At 33.8% G+C, this 27,537-nt stretch overlaps 3 protein-coding genes and 1 long non-coding RNA gene across 8 annotated transcripts; all 4 read right to left on the reverse strand.

Annotated features, from left to right (window-relative positions):
- Nucleotides 1-676: 676 nt before the first annotated feature.
- LOC130724523 (uncharacterized) lies at nucleotides 677-4,694 on the reverse strand. Of its 5 annotated transcripts, none has more exons than XR_009014563.1 (10): nucleotides 4,351-4,688; nucleotides 4,130-4,234; nucleotides 3,666-3,835; nucleotides 3,475-3,582; nucleotides 2,749-2,842; nucleotides 2,525-2,642; nucleotides 1,562-1,703; nucleotides 1,236-1,333; nucleotides 1,060-1,118; nucleotides 677-974 (listed from the first exon to the last, which is right to left on the reverse strand). It is a non-coding gene; the product is annotated as an uncharacterized LOC130724523 (long non-coding RNA). The 5 variants fall into 5 exon arrangements; XR_009014562.1 differs by having other exon boundaries at nucleotides 2,525-2,659; XR_009014561.1 differs by having other exon boundaries at nucleotides 2,525-2,842; nucleotides 4,351-4,694.
- Nucleotides 4,695-11,135: 6,441 nt separating this feature from the next.
- On the reverse strand, nucleotides 11,136-12,467 carry LOC130725676 (putative F-box protein At5g62660). Its single transcript, XM_057576884.1, has 2 exons — nucleotides 11,925-12,467; nucleotides 11,136-11,540 (listed from the first exon to the last, which is right to left on the reverse strand). Exons 1-2 carry the CDS (start codon nucleotides 12,465-12,467, stop codon nucleotides 11,136-11,138), a joined length of 948 nt encoding a protein of 315 aa, XP_057432867.1.
- A 2,440-nt stretch (nucleotides 12,468-14,907) lies between these two features.
- Nucleotides 14,908-16,187, reverse strand: LOC130725678 (F-box/kelch-repeat protein At3g23880-like). Its single transcript, XM_057576885.1, has 2 exons — nucleotides 15,678-16,187; nucleotides 14,908-15,552 (listed from the first exon to the last, which is right to left on the reverse strand). The coding sequence occupies exons 1-2, from the start codon at nucleotides 16,185-16,187 to the stop codon at nucleotides 14,908-14,910; spliced, it is 1,155 nt and encodes a 384-aa protein (XP_057432868.1).
- A 4,625-nt stretch (nucleotides 16,188-20,812) lies between these two features.
- LOC130723575 (uncharacterized WD repeat-containing protein C2A9.03-like) lies at nucleotides 20,813-26,351 on the reverse strand. The gene is made up of 11 exons (XM_057574680.1): nucleotides 26,267-26,351; nucleotides 25,523-25,702; nucleotides 25,058-25,225; nucleotides 24,880-24,966; nucleotides 24,485-24,619; nucleotides 24,293-24,403; nucleotides 23,893-23,984; nucleotides 23,648-23,753; nucleotides 22,016-22,102; nucleotides 21,439-21,867; nucleotides 20,813-21,199 (listed from the first exon to the last, which is right to left on the reverse strand). Exons 2-10 carry the CDS (start codon nucleotides 25,664-25,666, stop codon nucleotides 21,457-21,459), a joined length of 1,341 nt encoding a protein of 446 aa, XP_057430663.1. The 5' UTR covers nucleotides 25,667-25,702; nucleotides 26,267-26,351; the 3' UTR covers nucleotides 20,813-21,199; nucleotides 21,439-21,456.
- Between the last annotated feature and the right edge of the window lie 1,186 nt (nucleotides 26,352-27,537).

A 27,537-nucleotide genomic window follows, 5' to 3' on the forward strand; every position in this document is an offset into this window, starting at 1 on the left:
GAAGATTTGCTGCAATTGAATGATTAATACCGAAAGATTTACTTTATCTGTTACTCTGTTATGTTTTCCGTTTCGGTTTACTCTTAAGTTTTACTCCCCCGTTCCAGAAAGTTTTTTTGTTTTTTACCTTCTTTCAATATTCCAAAATGTTTGTTGTTTTAGAAAGTCAATGCATTTTTTGCTAATTTTTTCCACCTATATACACCCTCATTTAATACAACTAGTGATTATACCCGTGCGATGCACGGGCTCTAAATCATTAATTTCGTTGAAACAATTGCGATTAATTTAATCCAACAACGGTTCATTATTTATTATCATTTTGCCTAATTGAATGTTCGATTTTATCAATAATTTGTATGGATAAAATATAATGAAAACATTTGTGTATATGTTAATATATATATATATATATGTGTGTGTGTGTGTTGTGATATAATTAAACCATTAAAATTCATAGTAAAATTCGTATGATAATTAAGGTAGACACTTCTCGTTTACATGGGTAAGAGGAGCAAATATTAAGGAATACACATTGTGTATTTCACACAAAACTACGGCCTCTATCCTATTAATAATGAAGTTGTTACATCTTTGTAGATAATACCAGTTTAATATAGGTGCTATATGAAAATGACAAAAACACCAAAGATTGTGAGGCTTACAAAAGTTTAAATGCATTAAAATGAAATCACGTAATTTGAATTAGATTATATGGTATGTGTGTCTTGAATTGAATAGGTTTGCAGTGCCTTTTGGAGGGTTTTTTAGAGGTGCTCCTGGATAGATTCACCATTATTCATGAACATTAAAAAGTGCACAAATTTTCTAAACTTCAAGCATTCACTGCATTTCAACCTATAGCATAATCTCACTCTAAATCTGATACATTCAATAAACGGGTTAGCCTTTCTGCAATCTTTTCTGTCTCTAGAGAAGAAACAAAATAATGAAGAAACAATTCTGCAAAGAATCTGCAAACAATGAAGAAACAAAATAAGAATTCTTTATAAAGAAGTTTGAAATATGTGTTTTGAAGTTGAAGATAGGTTCACTGACCTTTATGTTTTTCAAGGAAAGAGTTGTTTGCCTCAAACAGAGTTTTCTCATGCAGCTGACTGAAATAAAAGAAATAAACAAATGAAGTTAAAATTCTACCATAACCATAAAATGAATAAAAGAATCCTAGATACCTAAAAATATAGAGAAAGGGTAAAAACAACAGCATTAGGTACCTAATAGTTGAGCGCTCAGCTTCTAAAACACTCCATATCAGTTTCTCGCTTTCAGACATAGGAGTACTCATGGATCTCACTTGATGAAAAAAATTTATCTGCAACATATGAACTGAAATAAATACCTGCAGAAAGAGGGTTTTCCCTCCATGTTTGTGTGATGCCACAAGAATAAAGAGGAAAATATGTCCTCAAAGTAACAATAAATGAATAACAGAGCAGGAGCACATAGTGCCAAATCCAAGTGTATGCTAAAATGAAACGACATCAAATACTGAAAAGTGAAAAGGCTTAATAAGATAATAAACAATATGTTTATATTATACCTTGAATTGTAATCTTGTTTGCCAAAGAGAATATCTGCATAATTCTTAGCAGAAACATAGAAGTTGGGTCCATTGACTCTGAGGCTCCCAAAAATAGATATGTTATATAAGAGTGAAACTGGTGTTCTAGCTCCAGTTATACCTACACATAGAGGAGAACATCAAGGATACAAATGATAAGTAACCTAAGTAGACATACAACATACATTTCAAGAATGAAACTGAAATAATTTAAACATAAGAATTTACTTATAGAATTCTGTCTTTTTTGTTCTATTAACATGCTAAATATTACCTAGATACTTTCATTAAAAAAAGTTAAGTGACAGTTGATATTTACACCAACAAATTCTCATCAAGAGCAATTGTGTCCCAAAACAAACCTTCCCGGAAGCTCACAGCCAATTTAACACCACATACAGTGACATATAGGATGAAATCTATTAAGACTAAGTAAAATCCCATAGATGGAAGTGAGTATAGGAAACATTCCTTAAAAAGAGAACACAATATGTATATATTAAAAGTAAAAAAGAATCACTCACCAATGTATAGGAAGCCAAATAGTAACATAACTCACAACTGTTTCAAAATGTATCCTATATCCCATAACCTATATAGAATCACCCTTGAAAATAATTTCATGTACATTACTTACACATTTATAATGTAGAAGCTTCTGATCTTGAACATTTTAGGAATATTTAAATCCACAGTCAACCATCTTAGATATGTGGTTCCTCTTTCATTTAGATGCTCATTCATGGCTTATAAAAAAAAATGCTCATTCATGACTTCTATATAGGTTACAGGATTTGCACAAACAAATACCACTTAGTCAGTTACTCAAAAACAATGCTTGCACAATGGCTTTTAAGATAAGAAAGGAAGGACTTCCAGATGTGTTAGTATAAAAGCCACTTTGAGATCAAGTAGAAGGAACAACAGAGAGTTCCAAGCAACCTTTCCATTCTTCTCCTGGCTTTAAGGTGATTGGTTTTCAAACTGCAGCACCATTCACACATAGCAGCTGCTTCTACTCTTCATCCCCTAAATTTACCACTGACTTGGATTTTTTCTCCTGCGGATTCCAAACAACTATGAAACACCAAAGTTAATTTGGATGGTTAGTTTTACTAATTATAGTACTTGATTTGAGTTGCAAGTGTTGCCTATAGAGAACTTACCAAGAAGTCCTTCCTTTCTTATCATAAATGTTCGCTTCCTTTCATGATCTAAGACAGCTACCACATTGTATGAACCAAGATATACCCGATCCACCTTAAATTAATATGAGAAAGATAAGGTTTTAGCTTTATGACTCAGTCCATAAGATTTTACCTTTCCGAGTTATGTGTTTCGATACTAATTAAGTGCAGCATGAATGAACTTCCAGTCCAGTTTTTTTCTTGAAGTAGGTGTGAATGTTCAATTACATTGATGCAAATGGATTAAACACACCTTAGACCTTGACTGAGTAACTGAACTCAGGTAGCACCAGAAAGAAAAAAAGTATATGAACTTATTAAGGGTACGCATATAACTTGAGTGAAAACATCACCAATTGCCTTACTTACCTCTGATTGAAATGTCAAAGAATCCCCTTGTTCTGTGAAGCGTTCCTTCTGGAAAACAGAACCTTTTGTGCATTTCTAAATCCTATCACTTTTAAAGACCCATATTCTCTATCTCTAACTCAAATATGACACTCTTTGATTATCTTAAATATTTAGAGTTTTCTACCAAGATCTAAAATGTCAATATGCATGGTGATTGGTGAAAATGACCATAATGGTAACCGGTAGTAAGAATCAAGGAGAAAACTTCTATTTTATCCATTAAATTATAAAATATAAAACACAGGCAAAAGAGAATAACAATGGTTACTGAAGTTGAAGGCACTAAAATTTAACCTGCAATAACTTCTCCCCATGTGGATCAGGATTCACAGGTTTTACATGCCGTTTTCTAGACTTGGATACCTCACTGGCACTTAACTCTTCATTCTTTTCCTATGCCCCCTGAAAACAAAATAAAACAATAGGATGAATGAATGCCCTTCCTGCACCAAGTTCAAACGAAGCTATAGAAATGAGTACAATACTTTCTTAGCTCTTGCTTCTGCCTTTCTTTGTTTTTGTCTCATTTTCTTTTTTTGAGAAGGAAGTAACTTTGACATCTCCTCATCTACTTTGACACCATCACCACTCACCAGCAAAGAGAAGCACATGATAGGAAGCAGTAAGCTTTCCAAACCAGCACACTCTAGCCATCCTTTTTTTTAAAGAGTATAAATATCATTAGATTTATTTGAGATTAAGCCTTTGCCAAAGTAATAATAAATACAAAAAAATTACTCATTAAGAGTTTATGATGTGTAAAGCATGCATCTGTATATGATAGAAATCAATTTGCATGGCCAATGCACACAACGTTTCCAGCAAAAACCCAAACATGACATTATCACTCTTGATGAGTAATTATAGTAGCATGAACAAAAAAGCCCAACTGTGAAACAATAGATTGAGGATATCAAACAGCCAGCTAACATAGTTCAAGGCAGCATACCTTATATTTCCATATGTTTCAGAAAAGAACACAACCAATCTAGCGAGTTTTCCATTGAGCTGCTCATTTTGAGTGAAGAGTGGTGAATGAAAACACGATCTGATCCTGAAAGGAAAAAAAAGAAACACAGTTGACAAATTGAATTTCAGTAAAGCAAACTATCGAACATGTTGTGTGCACAATCTTAATTAGAATGAAACATTGTGAGAACTAATTGTAACCTGTGAAAGAGACAGAGAATCAGCCACATAACATTGAAGAAAAACGGCTGAGGTGCTTTAACCACTCAACTTCGTTCCTCTTCTCGCCGCCGCCGCCAGGTTAATCAAAAGCATCAGGGCCTACGATGATCCGGAATAAAATCAGGAAGCGGTTTTGGTTAGTCATCTTCCTGATTCCCTCTCTGAAGCTTGAATCGGGAAGATGATTTGGTAGAGAGAGAAAAATCTAAGGCTATGCATCTATGCAATTTGGAGAAATTTTGGATGCGTTTGAGAAAAGGTTGAGCGGAGATTCTTTGGTCATGGTGGTGGTGGTGGTGGTGGTGGTGGTGTTGTAAGCAAAGGGAATTAGATACATACTCATATGAGTATCTATTACTATTGGAGCACATATTCAATTTCAACATGACAAAGATGAGTATGTGAGAATAGATACTCTACACTAGACTTAAAAAATCAGCTTGTATTTATTACAAGCACTTAAAATTAATTAAAATAAAAATAAATAATAAAATATACAAATGTGATGTTGATGATGGGATCCACTATAGAAAATTTTAAGAGTTGTTGGGTTGGAGTAAAAAGTTAGTAAAATGGTGTAGATGATGTGTCATTATAGGAAATTGTAAAAAATGAAGTGTAGATATTTTAGTGAGTATGATGGATGTAGATGCTCTATGTATAATTTAATAATTGCACATTATACTAGTAAAATTAAATAAGGGCAATCTAATTAAATTATACTATTAATAATTGATTTCTTACTCTTTCTTTATGTGTCACAATCTTAAACTACAAACTTTCTGAAACGGAGCGAGTAACGCAATTAATCTTTCACCAAGTCCTTATGAGTTCAAAGTTGGTGTCTTGAGTCTTGACATCTTGTACTATATTTATTCACCCGCACTTGCAACAATGTGATTGTCAAAAACCCCACTGCTGGAATCTCTGAAAATAACCCCATTGACATTATAGGGAAGGGAATTATGAATAACAACGTTTAAGGTGGCTTATGACTAAATTAGTTTCAACTCACAATTTATCAAATGTTCTTTGGAATTGCTAATTAATATATATATATATATTAAAAAATATTAAAGACTTCCTGCAAAACCTTGTGCCTTTTTCTTTTTGATTAATCTGTTTTGTATACTAGTTGTGCAAATAAGAAAAAGAGTAATGATGCATTCACACCTCACTTTCTTTTCTATCTCATTTTTTTTTTCCTTTGCATTTTTTATCACACATCACATATCATATCACATATTTCTCTAATTTCTCTTCACATTTAAACAAGGTGAAGGTAAAAATGGTATGTAAACTCAACATTATTATAAGAAAAAGAGTAAAAAAAATGACTATTGAATACTCAGATGAAACCTGCAGTTGCATTAGATTAATGGAAACTTGTACTTTGAAAGTTGATATTTGCACAGGGGAATGCATAGCTGCCTGCATATTATGTATTGGGATAACCATTATCACACTATGCTCATGTCCTAATCCTTTTGAACTGATCTAGTTATGATTTTTCACTGCTAATTTTCTTAATTGCCACCGTTGTTCAGCCTCTTTCTTTTTTTTTTAGAAAGTGAGAATATATATTAATAAATCAAGGTCTGATAGCATGCCTCTCGAAACGAAAAGCCAAACACGACTGATCTACTACAGAAAAAAGAGAAAATCATCAAAAAGACCTAGACAAAAAGCCCTAGACAAAAAGACCCCAACAGACAAAAGAAAACAATCCTAACGGCCCGGCAAAAACCGCTATACAACAACAAAGGCCAAATAGGAATCAAAACCCTAGGCCAAAACCCCAAAACCATAAGCAAGATCTAACCAAAGAACCAAACACCAATACAAAGAACCAAACCCACTAAGAACCTCCATATAATCTCGGATGGTTAGCTTTTAGATGATCAGCGTAGCTCCGAATGACTTCTTCATCAGTCCCTTTAAAAACAACACCAACCTGTTTGGCAATTATCAAATCTCTTTTGGCTCTCGTCATAACACCAACTGACCTTGACGCCTCAGGAAGAATTAGCGATGACTCCAAAGCAAGAATCTCAGGCACAGATGTCCCCGAGTTCAAATCAGCAAAAGCTCGAGCAACCTTCTTCTGCTTACCTCTTGAGAGAAGTTTCTTAGGTCGGCCTCTTCCCCGACACACCACCCCCTCAGCAACTCTCGAAGGCCCTTCCTCCACACCCACATCATCTGAAGGACCTTGGGAAAGAACATAAATAGGCAGCGTCTCCTGGAAAAGAGGATTATGATGCGAGAGTATCATCCCATCGGGAAACTCACCAGAAAAAGGAATGATCCCTGAGCTGATAGCATCACCAATAACAGAATCTCTAGAGGCATTAAGGGGTTGTAAAAAGAAGTTCTCGTCGTCAACCGAAGAAACCCCACCCCTAACACCTACTTCCGTAAAACCCCCACGACCACAGCTTGATGACAAGATTTCCGGAAACAAATCAACAACAAGGGTAAATAAATTATTTTGTAATCTCAATCACACCTTGTTTTCTTTTAGAAAGCAGAATTTTATTCCATAAGGAAAAAGGATTACAAACAAGCACAGGACTTGGTAGTTCAAGAAGACCAAGGCCAAGAAACAAAAGAGCAAATAAAGCTAATAACAATAGCTAAGAAGAAAGAAAACAGCTACAGAAATAAAAGTGAAATTATTTAATTTTTGTATTTTAATTAAAATTTATTTTATGCAAAGAAATAATTATACTTTTATAAGCATGAATTGAATATCTAACTATATTTAGTTTTAAAATTATGTGATAAAACTAATCAATTTTAATCTAAGTATTAATGGACGTATTATTATAACTAGACACCTTAATTTGTGAAGTTTGTTAGGCATGACCCTTTCAAGTACCAAAGAAGCTTAATGAATTAGCAACCAACAATGTCATCAACAAATTAGTGAAGCTAAAGAACCACCAATATTAATCACCACTTGCATAATTAATCATAAATTCAGAAGAACATATTGCCATGGGGGAGCATAATGTTAACATGGTGAAACTAGACTTTGTACATAACCAATGGCATCCGACCAAATTGTGTTGTCAGGAAGTTGAACATATTTCACACTGTTATCTCTTAAATTGTACATGATAACATCAAGATTTCCCTTTTGTATGAGCAACAGGATGTCACCGTCTTCACTCAAGCACATCAGTGGTCGATAGTGCATAAAGCCAACACATCCGAGATGCTCATAACTGACACTCACCAATCGAGTCCAGGACTCTTGAACTCCATACACTCTCATTTGCCACACAACAAAATGGGTTCTCTTTTGATCATGAAAAAGACACAGACAATTGTCTAGAACCCCAAGGTATGCCCCAAGGTTAGGCAGCCGACTAGTACCCTCATTAGTACCATCAGGCAACGACAAAGAACTATATGCCTCCTTACCCATGTCAAATGAAACAATCACAAACTTCTTGGTACATTTCAGCTCGTTAAGTGCTAACCAATTTATACAGCCACCCACAAAATGTCCATCAAGTTGCTTTAATGAAAATGGGAAACCAGGGTCATTCAAAACCTTTCTCCAACAACTATCAGTACCTATGGAATGAACCATTGTCTCAAATTTCCGCTCTCTACGATTGCAATAATAATCTGAAAGCACCACCACCTTGCAAAGAGGAAATAATAAAATTAATCCCAAATGATTATGTATCCGTGTTGAGTAATGAAAATTATGTAATCTTAAAATTTTGATTTCATTGCTCAAATTAAATTTTCTTATCTTGTACACTAATTTCCTCTCTATGATCAAATTAGTCTTCAAGGTAGTCTTCAAAGGTAATTTAAGTGGAAATTGACTTGACCGGAAGAAACATCATATTCATATTGAAGACTAAACTTGTATTCTTAAAGATTGGATTGGACATTGAATTTTAACTCACCTTATAAGTGTCACGTAAATCATCATACCCGAACCCAAAGTGCAGGCTGTCAGCATCGTTACAAAAGGTTGGTGACTTGTTGGACCTCAAGCGCATGGACGGGTTCCAAAGTCGGACCCAAAACTCACCCATGATGTCAAGATCACAAAAGCCCCGCAAACATACCAAACCATTACATGAGCCAATGACGAGGTACTTTTCCTTCAAGGTGTAACGCCCATCTTCATCAATCGTGGGTGACGACTCGTGAAGCAAATGACGCACGGGGCACGAAATGGCGTAAGGTTCAGCATATTCCAAGTAGGGAGGGGCGGGTTCTTGTAAGGTGAGGAGAAGGTGCTTGTGCTTGTTTTCGGGCGATCTCTTCAGGTGAAGTTTCATGAAGTCTTTGTCTTCGGAGATCAGTGATTTCCATGACTTTGAAACACACCTTAATTGCATGAGGGTCTCCACAGGAAGCCATGATAAGATTTCTATGAGGAGTTCTAAAGGAAGAATGGGAACAAGGTCAACGGTTTCCATGGTTGTGAGAAGAAAACTCACTAAATTAAAGAGACTCACAAATTATGCTCTCAATGAATTTGATTTTTTTGATATACAAAACTCTAATATTCATGTTCCACTTTGGATACCTAACCTTCCCGATTTTTATAGTACCCTCAGTTTCATTTTCTTATTCATTAATCTATATCTATGTATATAAATAAAATTAACTTGACATATCCAATAGTAACAATAATAATTAGTTATTAATGAAATTTGTATATGATTAGTTATATTACATAATAATTACCAAAAATTTAATTTATCATATTTAAAAATAATAACAAATAAGGTAAAATTGAATTAACATTTAAATTAATAAAAATATTATTTAATTATTAATAATATTCTATATTATTCATTCAATTAATTACTAATTGTGAAAATTTCCAATTTCTCATATTTAGAACTAAATAATATTATTTTAATTGTTATCATTAATCACAACTTGATGAATTGTTTTAATAATAATAATAATAAAAGTAAAATGGAGTTGACTTTTACATTAATAACAATATGAATTAGACATTAATTATATTTTATCTTAATTACTAATTGTGACAATTTCCAATTCTCATATATTATTAAAATTTATTTATTAATCACATTTTAAGGAATTTTTAAAATATTAAATAAAACTGATTACTATTTTTTACATATAAAATATACTAAGTATTAAAATTGACTTGACCTAAACATTAATATTTTTTAGAAAGCAAAATGATGTATTATTCACAGCTTTGAGAACAATATTAATTAGTCATTATAGTAATTACTAATTCTATAAGGTAAATTTCAAAAATAATAATAAATAAGGTAAAATTGAATTATTATTTAAATTTATAAAAATAATATTTAATTATTAATAATATTCTATATTATTCATTCAATTAATTAGTAATTGTTAAAATTTTCAATTTCTCATATTTAGAATTAAATAATATTATTTTAAATGTAATCATTAATCACAACGTGATGAATTTTTTTAATAACAATAATAATAATAATAAATTTAATATTGAGATGACTTTTACATTAATAACAATATGAATTAGACATTAATGATATTTTATCTTAATTACTAATTGTGACAATTTCCAATTCTCATATATTATTAAAATTTAATTATGAATCATATTTTAAGGAACTTTTAAAATATTAAAAAAAATTACAATTTTTTACATATAAAATATACAAAGTATTAAAATTGACTTGACCTAAACATTAATTAATAACAATATTAGTTAGTCATTATAGTAATTGCTAAATCTATAAGTTTCAATTTCTGAAAATATTTAATAGTAAATATTATTACTATTTTAAAATAGATATTAATATTATTTTAGTTATAATTATTAATCAAAACTTGAGAAAAAAATTTAAAATAACTATAAGTAAAGTAAAATTGAATTGACATTTAAATTAATAAATATATTATTTAATTTTTTTTTACAACATAAAACTTTATTGAATTAAAAACCAGCATGAGAACAACCCTCTCATGACAATGGGAAAATTGTAACATACCAAAACAAAAAACCCCCTTAGAAGAACACCTTAGAGATTATGCCTCATTAAAACCTTACTAGAAAAAACTCAATTGGGATAAAAACCTAGTGAGGAAAAAGAGTACATAAATCATATTATTCATTTAATTAATTACTAATTGTAAAACTTTTCAATTTCTCATATTCAAAATTAAATAATAATATTATTTTAATGGTAATCATCTCAAAGAGGGAGAAACTTATATTGCCATGGGAACGAAAGTTATTTCCCACGAACCCTTCCTTCCGCAATATATTTATATATTTTTATTTTTCACTTAAATAATTTTAAAAAACATACATAAGAATGATATATAGAAACCAAACATATTTTTTATTTTACCCAAAAATATTTTTGTTTGTAATGAGATTCCTTGGAACTTCATTCGTGGGAATATTTTTGTATAATTGTGTTATATTATACAGGTCTTGACTTCTCTCTAAAATCCACATCACCAACTTTATGCAAAGAAATGACTCTATAGTTGATAAGCATGAATTGAATAAGTAACTATATTTAGTTTTAAAGTTATGTTAAAACACTAATCATTTATAATCTAAGCATTAATGGACAAATTATTATAACTAGACTTTAATATGTGAAGTTTGTTAGGCAGAACCCTTTCAAGCACCAAAGAAGCTTAATGAATTAGCAACCTCCAAGGTAAAGACCCACTCACAGTAATCACCAATTGCATAATTCAACATAAGTTTAAAAGAACAAATTGTAAGGAGCAGCTTAATCTTAATAAGGTGAAACTAGACTTTCTACATAACCATAGATATTCAACCAACGTCGTTTGTTGTTGGGAAGTTGAACATGTTTCACACTATTATCTCTTGCATTATACATGATAGCATCAAAACCCCTATATTTTAAGAGCATTAGGATGTCATCATCTTCACACAAGCACATAAATGACACATGACGCACATAGCCATCACATTGAAGATGTTCATAACTGACACTCAACAATCGAGTCCAAGACTCTCTAACTCCATACTCTCTCATTTGCCACACAACAAAATCGGTTTTCTTATAGTTTTGAAAAAGGCACAGGCAATTCCCCAAAATCCCAAGGTCTGTCGGTGTCTCATCTTGAGACATCGCACTAGTACCCTCAGGCAATGAAAAAGACTTATATGCCTCCTTACTCATGTCAAATGAAACAATCACCAACTACTTGAGCCTATCATGGTTGTGGTTGGGATAATTTGACAAATCAACTGCTAACCAATAAACACAGGCACCAAAAAACTGTCTGTTGCTTTGCATTATTGAAAATCGGAAACCAGGGTTACTTGAAATCTTTCTCCCATAACTATCACCCGTGCAATAAATCGTTATCTCCAAATTATTATAAAAATTTGATAACCCCACCACCTTACATAAAGAAAATAATAAAATTAACCGAAAAGGATCATATTTGCGTATTGAATAATGAAAATTGTGTGCCCTTTGAAATTAAAACTGACTTATTTGTAGGCTAATTTCTTGTTTATTTTTTATGATTAAATTGAATTTTTAACTTACCTTATAAGTGTCACTTGAATCATCATAGCCAAATCCAAAGCCCGCGATGATGGCGTGGATACCAACTATTGGTGAGCTCTCCGACCACAAGCCTGTGGCTGGATTCCAGAGCTGGAACACGGTGGTACAAACACGATGGCTGAGAAAACAGACCAAGCCATTACATAGGCCAACGACCACAGACATGGCCTCCGAACTGAGGCACCCCCCATCATCAATCATGGACGACGGGTCCTCGAACAAAGGACGCATTGGGCGCGAAATGAAAATGATGTCAGCGGGGCCATAGGCAGAGACGGCGGCAATGAAGTCAGCGAAGCGGTGGGCAGAGGTGGCTTTTCTTAAGATGAAGAGTACGTGCTTGTTTTTGGGCGATCTCTTCAGGTGTAGTTTCACGAAGTCTTTGTCTTTAGTTAGTGATTTCCATAACTTGCAAACGCATTTAAATCGCATGAGGGTCTTCACCGGAAGCCACATTAAGATTTCTATCACGAGTTCCGAAGGAACGTGAACAAGGTCAGCAGGTTTGGTAAGGGTTTTCATGGTTGTGAGTGAGAAGAAACCCGACTGAAGCAACGAGACTCAACCCTATTCCTAATATTCACACACACCTTAGGATACTCAACCTTCCCGGTTTTATAGTACACTCTGATTCCTTTTCTTATCCATTGATATATAAATTGAATTAAGAATAAATGCACACATTCAATTAAATCTATTTGTACCAAAAAAAATTAAATCTATTTTTTGAAATGATAACCGGTATCTCACTGCTAATAATCGTGAGACTAATCTTTCATTCGTTGTAGCGCATTAAGCGGTAATTATTTTTATTATAATTTAAAAATGATGTGATAAATTATGAAATTTAATTTTTTTAGCCTAGAGTATCCACTGTTAATAGCAATGACTACTTATTTCACGCGGGTATTGACACTAAGTAGAAAATAGCTAGGCACGAAATGCGCTTCATTCCTTGAGGGGATGATCAAACTACAACTTCATGATTAAAGGACGAGATGAGCTAACCACCACGCCACATGTGGTTTAATTTTATATTTATGTTAAACTTAATTACACCCATGAATATCGTATATAATTAGTAAGATCAATAATTATTTACTAAAGAAACTATACTTATGATAAAGATTTTATATTTAAAGTACAACATCTTGATATAATCTTGTTTAAGTCAGGTAGAACTACTATAAGCGGCAAAATTCTCTCTACTAAATATTCAACTGTATTCATAGAAACTTGAACTTGAAACCTTTGCCATCAAGCAAATGCAACCAAAAAGCAATGAAGTTACTCCAAGTCCTAAAAGCCACATTCCTAGTTCAGGTAGTAAAAATGAGGAAGTGGTTCCATTTCATAAAACCAGAGTACTTGCTGCTCAAGGGGGAAGCACCATTGAGAAGGAAAATAAGAGAAAGGCTTTAGCAAAGAGGCAAGAATCACTTAGAATCCCATCCAACATTGCCATTGCTAGTCTTACAGAATTGCTCCGTGCAGATGGATTATACTCTCCTGGATCCTATGTCACCCCAAAATTTGGAAACTATTCTCTAAACATTAGAAATGCAAATGAATCCAGTGAGGCACCACAAAAAAAAAACAGCAGTTAGTGACGGTTTTGGGAGCAATTTGCGGCAGTTTAAACTACCGTAAAATCTATGTTGAGTGGCTAGAGCGCCGAGTACGAGCGTCGGAGGGCGTCTGCTGCGGTTTTGGCCAACCATTAGAATAAATGTCGTCGAGTGTATACTTCATTTTGCCTCTATTCTACTGCGGTTCCAACCGTCATGAGATGCTAAAATGTATTTTTCACCCCTTTTACGGCTACAAAATTCGCTAATAAAATACATTGAATTCCAAAATAAAAATTCATCAAAATTTTTGATAAATAATAATTTATGTCAAATGAAATTAATTGCTTAACTAAAAACTTAGTTTAGCTTAATTTTAATGCAACTAAATTTATACTAGTCTTGGAATAAATAGGTTAGTGATGACTATTCACTAAAAATATGTTAATAATATTGTATCATCACCATTGATTCTTTCCGCCTCTAGTTAAAAATCGGTTGCCTTTGATTGCACGCAATCTGCGGTGGAAAGAAAAAGCGCCGCAATAACCGCCTCGATGTTACATTTTGCGGCGGTACTGCCACAAAATGTCCACCTCCAAGTGCCATTTTCCTTAGTGAGGATTGTCTATTTAGCCCAAAGATGATATCTTCCTTTGAACAGTGTATGCAAAACCTTGAAGCAATGAAGAAAAGATTCTGAAACGAACTTTAGAGACTGTGGAGGAAGAAAGCGATGAAGGAATTCAGCCCCAAGAAAGAACTCGTGTACTCAACCAGGCATAAAAGGCAATATCCACAATTGAAGGTTAGTGTTGTTAATATATGGTCGTAAACTCGTAATGTGGATTCATAAAAGAAGGGGAATAGAAAAAGAGAAATGTTTTATAAAGTTGAAGGAGCAGTTCAGTTATCAGTGACATGAGACTCAAGAGATCCAGTATGTTAATTAGTAGTTCAAACAATGATGTTAGGAGGCAACTTGCAGAAGATAAAGAGATATGTATGTTAATTAATATATAGTTCAAACAATGTTTTAGTGCTTTGTTTGGAAACTTTTCATGCTTGCCTTGCTTTCAGATATGAGCTCCAGAATATGCCAATTCTGGCTTGTCTGTCATTTGTAAGTTTCAATTATCTTTGAGAATTAATGGTATGCAAAATCAATACAGACAAAACTGCAAAAAAAATAATACAATACCAGAGTGAAACATGAAAGTAAAATTACTTGGAATAGGACCGACTGAAAATACCAAAAATAAAAGTCACTTTCAGCAATTGTCATTAATAGCTAAACGAAAATAAGAGATGATTCATGAGGTAGGTAGGTTATAACTGAGCAGCTTGTGTCACTGTCAGTCAAGGAGGAAACAATAACCTTGATCTTAATATGGTTAAACTAGACTTTGTACATAACTATTGGCATTCAACCAACGTTTGTTGTCGGGAAGTTGAATATGTTTCTCACTATTATCTCTTAGATTATATAAAATAACATCTCGATTTTGATTTTCGAAGAGCATTAAGATGTCACCATCTTCAGACAAGCACATCAGCGGCAGCGGATAAAACATATAGACATCACATTGAAGATGTTCATAACTGAGAGTGACCAATCGAGTCCAAGACTCACGAACTCCGTACTCTCTCATTTGCCACACATCAAAATGGATTCTTTTACAGTCTTGAAAAAGGCACAGACAATTCTCAAAAACACTAAGTTCTATCTCAATGTTAGACACCTCACTAATAACCTCAGGCAATGACAAAGAGCTATAGGTCTCTTTACGCATGTCAAATGAAACAATCACAAACCGCTCAAGATCGGTATGATGGTTCTGATGATTACAGTGATGATTCGAGTCGTCATATGCTAACCAATTAAGACAGCCACCCACAAACTGCCCATAATTTTGCTTTAGCGAAAGTCGAAAACCAGGGTCGCCCTGGATATTTCTCCAACAACTATCACCCATGCAATAAACCATTGTCACCAATTTCCACCCTCTCCAACAAAAATAATCCGAAAGCCCCACCACCTTGCAACGAGGAAATTATAAACTTAACTCAAAAGGACAAAATTATGTTTTTTGTGTTCTCTATTTTTTATGCTTAAAATGAATTTGTGTTTGATAACATATTAAAATGAACTTTTTTAACTCACCTTATAAGTATCACGCAAATCATCATAGTCGAATCCAAAGCTCACGCGGTTGTCGATATCAAAGGTTGGTGACTTGTTGGACCACAAGCGTGTGATCGGATTCCAGAGCCGGACCCAGAACTCACCTGTGCGAAAATTACTGTCAATGAGGTGAAAACAGACTAAGTCGTTACATGAGCCAACGATGTTGTACTCGCCCTTCAAAGTGCAGCTCCCTTCTTCGTCGATCATGAAGGACGGATCCTCGACAAATCGACGCACGGGGCACATAATGAGGTAGTGGTCCTCGTCTTCCACATCGTAGTCGGGCTCTCGTAGGGTGACGAGTACGTGCTTGTTTTTTGCCGATATGTGCAGGTGTAATTTTTCAAACGCTTTGTCATTAGAGATGAGTGATTTCCATGATTTACAAACACACCTAAATTGCATGAGAGTCTTAACCAGAAGCCATGACAAGATTTCTACCAGGAGTTCCCATAGGAGGACGGGGACAAACTCAGCCGTTTTCATGGTTATGAGAAGAAGAAAAGGACTGAATCAAATACTCACAAAAAAAAAACATTATATAACCCAATGTTTTTTGATGTACAAAATCCGAAACCCTAATATTCACGCTAGATACTCAACCTTCCAATTTTACAGTACTTAGATTTCCTTGACCATTAAGAGCTAGATCAAATGTTTTTTTTTTATCCTGTCAAAAAAAAAGTTTTTTTTATCTAATTCAATTATAATGTGATAAAATTACTTTCAAAAAAAATTATAATGTGATAAAATTATGAAATTCAATTTAATCTTTGCAAATAATTATCATATAATTAATAAGATTTGTAAAACGCATCTTACATTTTTAATCTTTTTAAATTAATTTAATCATGACAAATGGAATGATGGTAAAACATAATTAGATGTGTGATCAGTAAAATTTATATATAAATCTTTTTTTTAGTAAAAGTGGTAGCATTCAGAGAGACACTATAAAGTGATGGAGTGTTAATGACCTATTAGGGATTTTCGGGTAGGGAGGATTGTCTCCTCATGATTACCTCTGTGGAAATTAACCAACAGAGACATACTCTAATGGTATGTTGGAGCGCCGAAGGATCTTGAGTATGTATGTCCACCACCAACTTGAGATTTTTGTCCGCCCAAGTATTCGAATCTACAACCTTAATATTGTGAAATAGATAGTGGATCGGAGGTGACAACGCTATATAGGTTGGAACCGGCGGAGCTTGACATACTGAACATGACATACATCTCCTTGAACATTACTTTTTAGTTCTGTGAAAAATTGTGGAACCGATGAAAATATAACGGAACGAAGGCAAAAATTAATAACTATAATTTATATTTGAAATATTTTAGTTATATAATAATAATAAAATACTAAAACTAAATTATACACGTACATATTATTATAAGTTAATATTAATTAATTACACAATTCTCATTTGTTTAACTATATTGACAATTTAAAACATAACAGTATGACATTACTAACATTACTCTAAAGAAGACTAATTTACTAACATTACTAAGAATAACATATTCCTATAAAAAATATTAAAAAAAAAATTGACATTTTAAAATCTTATACTACATGGCAAAGGCAGAAAGTAAGGCATCAGAGCACTACTTTTTAGACCTTGACTAAAGAATAATCATAACTGATTCTTTTTCTGTGTATGTAAGTTACAAACCACTTCCAGATTTTTTTAACAACAAAAGCAATTTATAAGAAAGATAGCGATGAGAACAAAATCTCTCTCTGCTATGACCTATGATACTTCCAATACAAGTATACAACCCATCATAACAACCAGTATAGATAAGCCAAAACAGGACCCTAGCTGTGAAGCTACTTCCACTGATACAATAGAACTAATCCAACAATGTAAAATGACAAAGGGGTCTCTCACCACCAACATTCGACCAGGCCAGTGTATAATTTTAGTTTTATAAGTGTATGTTTGAAAGCTCTTTTACAGTTAATTTTAAAGTCAAAATCAATTTTGAGAATGAGCTTTTGCGAGTAGTTTTTGAGTGACAGAATTGATTCTGAAAGAAAAATAACTTGATCCAAACTTTGCTAGAAGTCAACATCCAATATCTTTAGTGTCCTGCAAGGCTAGTTGCTTCTATCTCTCTCTTCTCACCACTATCATGTGTGCAGCAGTGTGCATTAGTTAATTGCCATGGGATGCATTTCTTCAATCAGTTTTCATGAAGAGAGAAAGCAGAGAACAGAAACAATTTGATAGTGATGACAAAAACAGGTCCAAAAGTGCATTTGGTGCTTGTGTCTACAAAGCAAGCTATGGTGATACTTCTATCTCAATTGGTTATTTGAGTCAAGATGTTCACCAAACATGACCAACTCTTCCAATGAAGGTTTCTTGGAACCTCATCATTGACATCAAACATCATCACCAGACAACTTCACTCCCTTGGAAATTTATCAACAACAGGCCTTTAAGGTGGCTTATGATGTTTTACAAAATGGTGGCTGCCAGCCAGCAACCACTGATACTTGTTCCCTGACTAAATTAGTCTCAACTCACGAATCTGGGGCTGGATACAATTTATCAAATGTTGTTTGCAATAGCAAATATATATGTACAGTGTATATATGCTGTAATAAATATTAAAGACCATATCACTTGCATAATTCAACACAAATTTAAAAGAACACATTGTCAAGAGGAGTTTAATCTTAAAAAGGTGAAACTAGACTTTCTACATAAACAATGACATCCCCCCACATTTTTTTGGGGGGAAGTTGAACAAATTTGACACTATTATCTTTTAGATTATACATGACACCATCAAATTCGAAATCTTTTACAAGCATTAGGATGCCACCATCTTCCCACAAGCACATCAGCGGCTTAAGGGCATTATTATATACATTGAAGATGGTTATAACTTACACTCACCAATCGAGTTCAAGACTCTCCAACTCCATACTTTCTCATTTGCCACACAACTAAATTGGTTGTCTGTTCTTGAAAAAGGCACAAGCAATTCCCCAAAACCCCAATGTATTCAACCTCAATGTATTCAACCTCACTAAGGCCTTCAGGCACAGAGAAAGACCTATATATCTCCTTATGCATGTCAAAGGAAAGAATCACCATCTGCTGGATAGAAACCAAGTTCTGGTTATGGTTGGGAGACTTCGACTTGAATGCTAACCAATTAACACAGTCACCCACAAATTGTGCATCAGTGTTCTTTAGCGATAGTGGAAAATCAGGGTAGCTAAAAATCTTTCTCCAACAACTATCACCTATACAATAAACATTTGTCTCCAATTTACTAGTACAATCATAATTCGAAAGCGCCACCACCTTGCATAGAGGAAGTTAAAGGGTCAAATAATGTGTGCGTTGAATAATGAAAATTATGTAGCCTTTAAATTAATTTGCATTTCATTTCTCAAATTAAACTGACTTATTCGTACCATCATAAACACAACGGTGGCTAAAACAGACCAAGCCGTTACATGAGCCAACCATGCGGTACTTGACCTCCAATGGGATGCACCTGTGTTCAGCCATGAACGACGGATCCTCGAGCAAACGATCCATTCCACTGACGTCGCCGAATAAAAAGGAGATGAGTACGTACGTGATTGTTTTTGGACGATCTCTCCAGGTGCAGTTTTGAGAATGCTTTGTTGTTAGAGATTAGCGATTTCCATGACTTAAATTTCATGAGGGTCTTCACAGGAAGCCGCCACAAGATTTCCATCAGGAGTTCCCATGAGAGAATGGGAACAAACTCACCAGGTACAGCTAGGGTACTGGTTTTCATGGTTATGCTCACAAAATAAACAAATTCATGATCACAAATCTTATGTTATCAATCGATATATACACGAAAAAGTCCTCATATTCACGTTCCACTTTCTACGCTCCACACCTTCCCGATTTTATAGTAAAACACTGTTTCCTTTGTTTTTTGAGGTCCTTTACTATAAATGTACAATATCAAGTATCAACTACCCACTCTGTCAAAAAAAAAAAAAGTATCAACTACCCACCAGTGGTAGAAAGCTTGAAATTTTCATAAAATCGAATCTTGAAAAATTCATTTGTAGAGACGATCGCAAAACATTTGTATTTTGAATAAGTTAAAACCGGTTTAAAGACAAAAGAAAAATTATAAATACATACATGTCGAGATAAATCTATTTATGGGGGTTCTTTCAAAAAACAAATCTATCTATGTGGGTTTAAAAAAAATCTATGTGAATTTATTTTTATCTGAATTTAATTATAACTAGTATTGCACTCATGTACGGATGGAATAAGGGCACGAATAAATAAATAAAACCATAAATTAAACACAAATATAAATTAGTGAATTACCAAGTGTTATCAAATGTTGGCAAAAAAAAAAACACAATCATTGTTGTTAAACACACTTTCGTCATCATCAATCATAAGAAACTTTTTTTTTTTGAAAGAATCAATCATAAGAATTTTGAAATCTTGTGTTTATAACTCTTGCAAGTGCCACATATAATTGACCATGGTCTCATAATAAAAGTAGCTCCAATTGTATAAAATAGGTTAATACAATTAAATTAAGACTGATTTTGATTAGGAAAAGTATTAAGCATAAATACAAGTAGCTCCAATTGTATAAAATAGGTTAATACAATTAAATTAAGACTGGTTTCGATTAGGAAAAGTATTAAGCATAAATAATTTATTTTGCTTATTTTCAAATGAAATTTTTTACCTTGATACTTATCTTTGACAATTAAATTTTCATAAGGTAACCCATATACTACTACAATCATAAATTATATCTCTAGTGGTAAGGCAAGTTTAAAAATAATCAAGGAAGACCTTTCCGAACCAGTTTGCCTTTTATTTTCCAGTTTCCATTCTCAATGGCAATGCAAACAAGGTCATGGTGGTTTCTACTATCCACCCAATTGGCAATCATCGTTAGATAGAAAAGAGGGTATTGAGAACCAGATTGAAAATTCCATTACACTGAACCAGCTTAACAAGTTGATCTTCTAGCATATTGAATCATTACTTTTTTATCATTAACATCCAAAGGATAAGATTCATGATTCACAGGTAAACCATGTATTACGATCATTCACTCTGCCCTTTAGAACCCACAAAATGGAATACTAATATAAAGATTTGAATCAGTCAAGAGTGCAACTTAGAAAATAAGGTGTAGAATCATAACCTATGATAAAAAAAATTGTCAAAGATTGTAACTTTAATATCTTTACAATTTATTATATACATGCACATATTTTACCACAATGATAATGGATTTTTTCTTCAAGAATTATCCTTGTACTCATCTTCTAAAGTGCATACCCTTACTTTAGAGCACCCAAGAAGAAGAAGAAACCTTCCTCTCACTCCTTCTCTGTTTCATTCTTCAATATAATACAGGGATGCCCAAGGTAAATGCATTTATTCATTCCCGGTATCATCCAACCAAAGAGAAGACACAGAGATATCCAGCAGGAGTCTCTCTACCTACAGCATAAAGCACAAGTTACAAAAAGGTAGATGAACAAAATGCATGCATAGGTCAGCTACAAAAAAATTCTTCACTTTCTTCCATTACTAGCATTAGAAGATTATTAAAAAAATATTGGCAGAATGTAACTTAAGATGAAGATGCAGAACAAACAATTGTAACACCCTCATGCCATGTTATACACTGTATGATGAGTCCTAAAAACTAGAAAAGGACATTAGCTGTAGGTACTTACAAGCTGTAGGTTACCGATTTACAAGTAGTCGAGATACATATTGTTTCTGCGCCGATTGAGCTGAAGAAGGCTTCCATAGGTGCGATCCCAAACACCAATAAAAAGTGATTCTGTGTCAGGGCTAAAAGATACACCAGAGATCTCCCCAAAAAAATCAATCTCCTGCTCCTTCTCAAACCCATGCTTTGCATCATATACATGCACAAAGTCAGCTGGCTCAGCCATTGCCATGAACTGTCCATCAGATGAGAACCGTATCGAGCGTATAGCTCCAAGGTTTCCCTTAAGAACAGCAACAGACTTCGACAAGTTTCGAACATCCCAAACGCGACATGTTTTGTCTTGGTTCCCAGTGGCAAAAATACGGCCCTCAGGATGCCATGCAGATGCAAATGAATAATCCAAGTGTCCGCATAAAAATCCCATAGTCTACAAAGACAGCAAAAATTATAATTAGATATTCATAGCTCTTAACAACTTGGCACTTTCACCTGCACCCTCATCTCATTCTAAACTGCCCTCTTTAAAGAAATATACAAGCAGGAATTTGTAACACAGACAGAATGACCATGCCAACCTTTCCAGTTTGAGAATCCACCAGTATCGATTCTGGGTTGTCTCCAACAATTGCAATTAGTTTCCCATCAGGGCTCAATGAAGTATGCTGCAGAAAGAAAGGGCACAAATTCAGATATCAATGCGATTCACAAGTAGATATTCATATCATATCATCCAATACTAGTAGTGGGCACCCGCAATGCAAATGCAGAGAGAAAATAAGGAATATATATATATAGACATTGATCGGGACTGGAATTATACACTAGATAAGATAAATTTGAAGGAGAATTTCTAATTTACAAATGAAAACTATTCTGTCCAGTAACAGATGAATTGAGCAGAAAAGATAGGAAAATGTAGTAAAGGAGAGACATTAAGAGCTGAATTCACAGACTCTGCCCTCTGTGGCCTAGGCCGCCAAAACACTCTCCAAAATTCCTTCTTTACTCACTCACATCATTGCATAATTTCCCTCTTCAATTTCATGTGGGCGCTGTTACACTCTCCCTCCTTCATTCCCACCTAACTCATACAACATTCGTCCCTCTCCACTCATACACATGTACTCCCTTGGTCCACCCTTCTCCAGTCCATTCATTTTTCATTATTCCCTCTTACATAAATGTTCAAGGCTCGGCAGACGCACTTATTCTCAACTTTCTACTTTTTAAACTTTAACCATAAGCTGTAACCTACACATTATGCTCCTATTTTGTATTTGTAAGGAGTTTCTAAAATATAGATGTGTGTGAAAGTTATTAAGGGCCTATTTGGTTTGAGAAAATTATTTCTATTTTCAATTTTAATTACAAAAATACGACAATGATTATACATTACGTGAAAACAGGAAAAATGAAAGATGGTATTTTGCAATTAATAGTGAAAAATGAAAATAAAAATAAAAATAATCTCAAACTAATTAGACCCTCAAATTTCCTCCTTTTATACTTTAAAGATAACAGCACTAAGGTTTTAAGAAAGATGATTGACAGAAAGTGAAGGATTCTCATTTCAATAGTCATTATATGATTCTTTAGTTGGCTATCTAATTCAGAACTTCACCCTTCCAAGTTTTCAACACATACAGGGAGTTCTGCCCCAATTAATCGAGAAAGGATATTCAAAATTAAACAGTTGGCCAGCCAGTCAGTACGTAAAAGAAGTACATAGTCAAAATCATCAAAAAAATAATGCAAATATAGAACACTAAATTTCTGTAAAATCTTCAGAGACAAACTCAACCTCAAGTGAGTCAAGTTCACATAAAGCCAACTCTTTTATAAAAAAATATTAAAGTCAGCTTTAAAAATTTCAATTCCCAAAAAATCAATAAAGCCCAGCAACTAAAATGCTTTAGTCACAAAATGATAAACTAAATCTTAGCAAGAACCAAAACGAAAATGCAGGTAAAATGTATCTACTAAGCATAATTAAAATCACATTGGAATCAAGAATTTGTTCTTTGCAACCTGGATTTTATTCTTCACCTTCAATCTCCCTCTACTCATTCCACTGTAATCCTAAAGTAGTCTAAACTAGCAAAGCATGCTAACATGCTAATTCTAGATTTGCCAAAAATCTTGGATTCAGTACTAGCAATAATGCTAATGTATTTTTCAGACATGGAAAACCAAGTAGAGGTACTTACATTTACTGGCCAAGGAAAGCTGAAATGCTTTGAAAGCTGAAATCTCTCCATATCAAAGTCTCTAACAACACAGTCATTGTTTGAAGCCATGAAATGAACAGCTCCACTGACAGATCAATTGATTGTTAGTAAGCAGCCACACTAAAGCATTGCGACCAATGATTGAAACCATCATTTCAACAATTCGAGACCAGAAAAAAAATCAATTAAAGGAAGAGAACAATAGAGAAAAAGAGAAGAAAGACCTGGGATTGTCATAAATCTCAACAGCATTAGTAATTGCATTGTCCTCATAAGTAGTTCGGGAACAAAAGCTAACCCCGGGTCTATCTAAGTACTGCAAGACATCACATATATCATCAATCAACAGAAAAATATTGAACCAATACCTTAATTTAGAAGATCAAAGATAAATAAACAAAATAAAGATAGGCAGATTGTTCCCATTTTTAATCATATATCAATTAATCATATCAAAAAATAAGCTGCATACACTAATTTGTGCAACAAAAGCAGGAAAAATGGTAATATTATATATGATGTATCTCAATGTCCATGATACATGGAAAAGTGAAGCTGTAGCTTAAGTGCATTATAAGTAACAAATAAAAAAAAATAAGAAAACTAGAAGTAAAAATGACGTACCTTGCAAATAAGTTCCCCTTGAAAGCCTCCAGCAATTAACAAGTTATCTCGTACAGCCAGTGTACTTATTTGTGTCTGTGTGAAACCCTCCAAGAGGCTTCCTGGGTGTTTCTGTAAGCAACATACATTTGGTAACTCAGATGTGTTTTCTATTTGATACTTTCAAATCCAAAACAGTGCAAAAATTATTACCTCACACGGAGTTACATGCCCTGATACATTCAAGACTTCAGATCTTTTAGAATTTAATGAAGACCAGTGAACAATTGAGTAATGTGAAACAAGATATACATCATGCTTTGATGTCGACCAAACCAAGTTCCTCAACTGAAAATGATAAATTAAAGGCTTCACATTAATGTTACTTAAATTATTGGCAATAATCGTATAATTGAAATTCAGAAGGAAATTGAAAAACATAAACACATATCCCCACATAACCAAAAAAAAAACATTATCAGATATCACAAGGTATACATGCAGGCACAAGGCTTTCCAAAAAAGACAAGATAATATGAGTGTAGACCAAGCAAATCTTTATCACATCCTCGCATGATTCAAAGAAAACAATTACTAAAACAACATACTTGGAAATGAAGTATTGTTGACTTCACAGATCTAGTGTTCTGCCAAAAATCATAATACATTCCACCCTTATCTGTGGGTGTGCATTCCTGTAGACAAGTAGAAAAAAAGTATAGGGTCAAAAGATATCCTCAGAATCATTACTAAAGTGCCTCCAAACTTTAAGCAAGACAAAGTTACCTTCTCTGACAGTTCCCCTGATTGGGGTATATTTTCATAATTCTTGTACTGCTCTAGTCTAGTTTGTCTATATTTTTCACGACTAATACTCAGTCTATCCCAAGGTATACCTTGAATATCCTTTCCCCTCCTAGCTTCAGCAGCAGTGGTATCTGTTATTCTGTTTTCCTGTAACAAGGAGCACAAAGCCCCCACCCCAAGAAAAAGTGTGAACAGATGGAAATATCATGTCAATGGTTGTAAGGTAGTAAATATTAATCATGCGAACTTAAGTCAATCTATGAATATGGAGACAAACCGTAACACAGAAACAATACATATGCAACAAAAAATACACACACACACACACAAGTGGCATAACACGTTCAAAAAGGGCTTCACAGTGAGAATGAACAACATCACACCAAAATGAAATTCTCAAATTCATATGATAACCAACGCTTTGCTTATGACTCGAAAACAAACCAGAGGGTCATATTCATCATCTTCATCATCATCTGAATCCGATTCACCATATCCTCTGCCACGGAAATACACATCATCTTCTACTTCCGCCATTTCATTTTCATCTGCAGCATACTCCATTTCATCCCCATTGAACTGAGACATGTTTCCTGGTGCCACTCAGCTGCCAATCCTCAATATCTAGTTCATCAAGGAATGGACTTATATTAGCTTCTTAAATCCATTGATTGAATGAAAATAAACATCAAAAAACCCATGATCTAGAAATTCAGTGTAAAGAATACCAAATTCATAAACATCAAATTCTGTATGACCTATAAATTATTGATACTAATGTTTCAACTTTCAATTTCACATGAATGGCACTTGTAGAAATTTAGCACTAAATAGAATTTTAACCTAACCCTAAAATCAAAAAAAATCCTTTATTTTATTAAATTAATTATTAATTTAAAATTCCCATCTCCTCTAATTTAGGTTTTACACCTAAACGACAATGGCTAAGCCTAAACCAGCAAAGCTTGAGAGCAAGCAACATGGCATCAAATAGGGCAATTCCCAATTGCCCCAAAAAATGAATTCGAACATCGACATACATTAACAGCAAAAATTCACAGCTTGTTACACTAGAATCTGAAATCAAAACGATGATTGATGAAAAGGGATAATTGAATTGAATTAAGAAATTGGAATTGATTGCAGGAAATGATGAAAAGGGGTTAATGGGTTTCAGAAAAACCTAACCTTTTTTTTTGGGGGGGTTCGCGAAGCTGCTGCAACTTGTGGTTGAGGGTTTGTTGGATCTTGCTGATAAAGACCCCAATATAATCTTCTATTTATACAAATGAGCCACCTTTGCCAATATATATATAAAAAAAAAATTAATGAGATTTATATAAAAGTGATTTTTTTAATACAATTTTGTTGTCCAAGAAATTGAATTCAATTTTGGAACAATTTTAGCTATTTTTGAAAAAAAATACATTAGCTTTTAACTTAAGAAATGTGTTAACATTTGTATATTTTCGTTTTCGTTAATCTCATGTTTTCATTGTTGTTACCGCCAACGTTGTCCAACATTTTCAATTGTTCTCGTGTCGACTGGTACCCTTTACCACTATTGTCATCATTGCTCACTATTCACTATTGTTGGACTCCTTTTACCATTATAATCTCAACCAACACCTTGCACCCCGACCTACCATCCTACACTATTGTTGTCGTGTGAATGTGATGCCCTCGTCTATTGAGCACCCGCCATTATGACCATTGTTGATAATTTCTTTCACTGCCCTAGCGTGACACCATCTATCACAATAATCACTTCCTCCTTCTATCGCCGCCATCACCAGATGTCATCCATAATCATTGTTGCTACCTAACTCTCCATCACTACCCTAACGACCACCTTATATCGCCATCACTCCCTTCGACATCTCTAGCACCACTGTTGCAACACAAGTGCCACTCAGCCACCCTAAAGTCACCATTGCGCGTTTGTTTCATACATTATCTTCGTTGTTGCCACCGTCAAACGTCGTCGACCACATCAACATGCACCATTCACTCTAACCATTGCCACTTGCAGCTACTTGACACCCTTATAAAATAGATATACTATTTTAACATCTACACATTTATTTCCAAAACAATTACATCCCTGAAACTTTGAAAAATTAATTCTAAGACAAATCATTTTATCTAAACTTGTGCAATAACGATTACACACTTACTAGCAAGATAAACCACTTTATCCATACTTATACAAGTATTGCCTCACATGTTGAATTCATTTTACAGTAAATTGAGTGAGTTCGGTTTTGGTCACTACCACATTTGAGACCACAAGTCGCTTATAAAGATACTTATAGATCACTCACTAACACAATCCTCTAGCGAGAGTTGAGGAGACACAAATTTCTAAAGAAAAGTGATTCGTTCATACCAAATCAACTCAACAAACCTCATTTATCAAAGTTAGATTTCTCTTGATTTGAGTATATTGTGTGGTTTAA

Source organism: Lotus japonicus, chromosome 6 (genome assembly GCF_012489685.1).
Source record: "Lotus japonicus ecotype B-129 chromosome 6, LjGifu_v1.2".
NCBI lineage: Eukaryota > Viridiplantae > Streptophyta > Magnoliopsida > Fabales > Fabaceae > Lotus > Lotus japonicus.

What these genes read in the sequence shown, in the direction of transcription:
- LOC130725676 (XM_057576884.1), bottom strand. Translation starts at nt 12,467, where the DNA reads ATGAAAACCCTTACCAAACCTGCTGACCTTGTTCACGTTCCTTCGGAA. An exon ending in ATTCAAGTGACACTTATAAG is followed by an intron (nt 11,541 to 11,924) that starts GTAAGTTAAAAA and finishes GACATGAGTAAG; the next exon opens with GAGGCATATAAGTCTTTTTC.
- LOC130725678 (XM_057576885.1), bottom strand. Translation starts at nt 16,187, where the DNA reads ATGAAAACGGCTGAGTTTGTCCCCGTCCTCCTATGGGAACTCCTGGTA. An exon ending in ATTTGCGTGATACTTATAAG is followed by an intron (nt 15,553 to 15,677) that starts GTGAGTTAAAAA and finishes CCTCGTTGCAAG; the next exon opens with GTGGTGGGGCTTTCGGATTA.
- LOC130723575 (XM_057574680.1), bottom strand. Translation starts at nt 25,666, where the DNA reads ATGTCTCAGTTCAATGGGGATGAAATGGAGTATGCTGCAGATGAAAAT. An exon ending in ATGATGAATATGACCCTCTG is followed by an intron (nt 25,226 to 25,522) that starts GTTTGTTTTCGA and finishes TCCTTGTTACAG; the next exon opens with GAAAACAGAATAACAGATAC. An exon ending in GGCATGTAACTCCGTGTGAG is followed by an intron (nt 24,404 to 24,484) that starts GTAATAATTTTT and finishes TGTTGCTTACAG; the next exon opens with AAACACCCAGGAAGCCTCTT.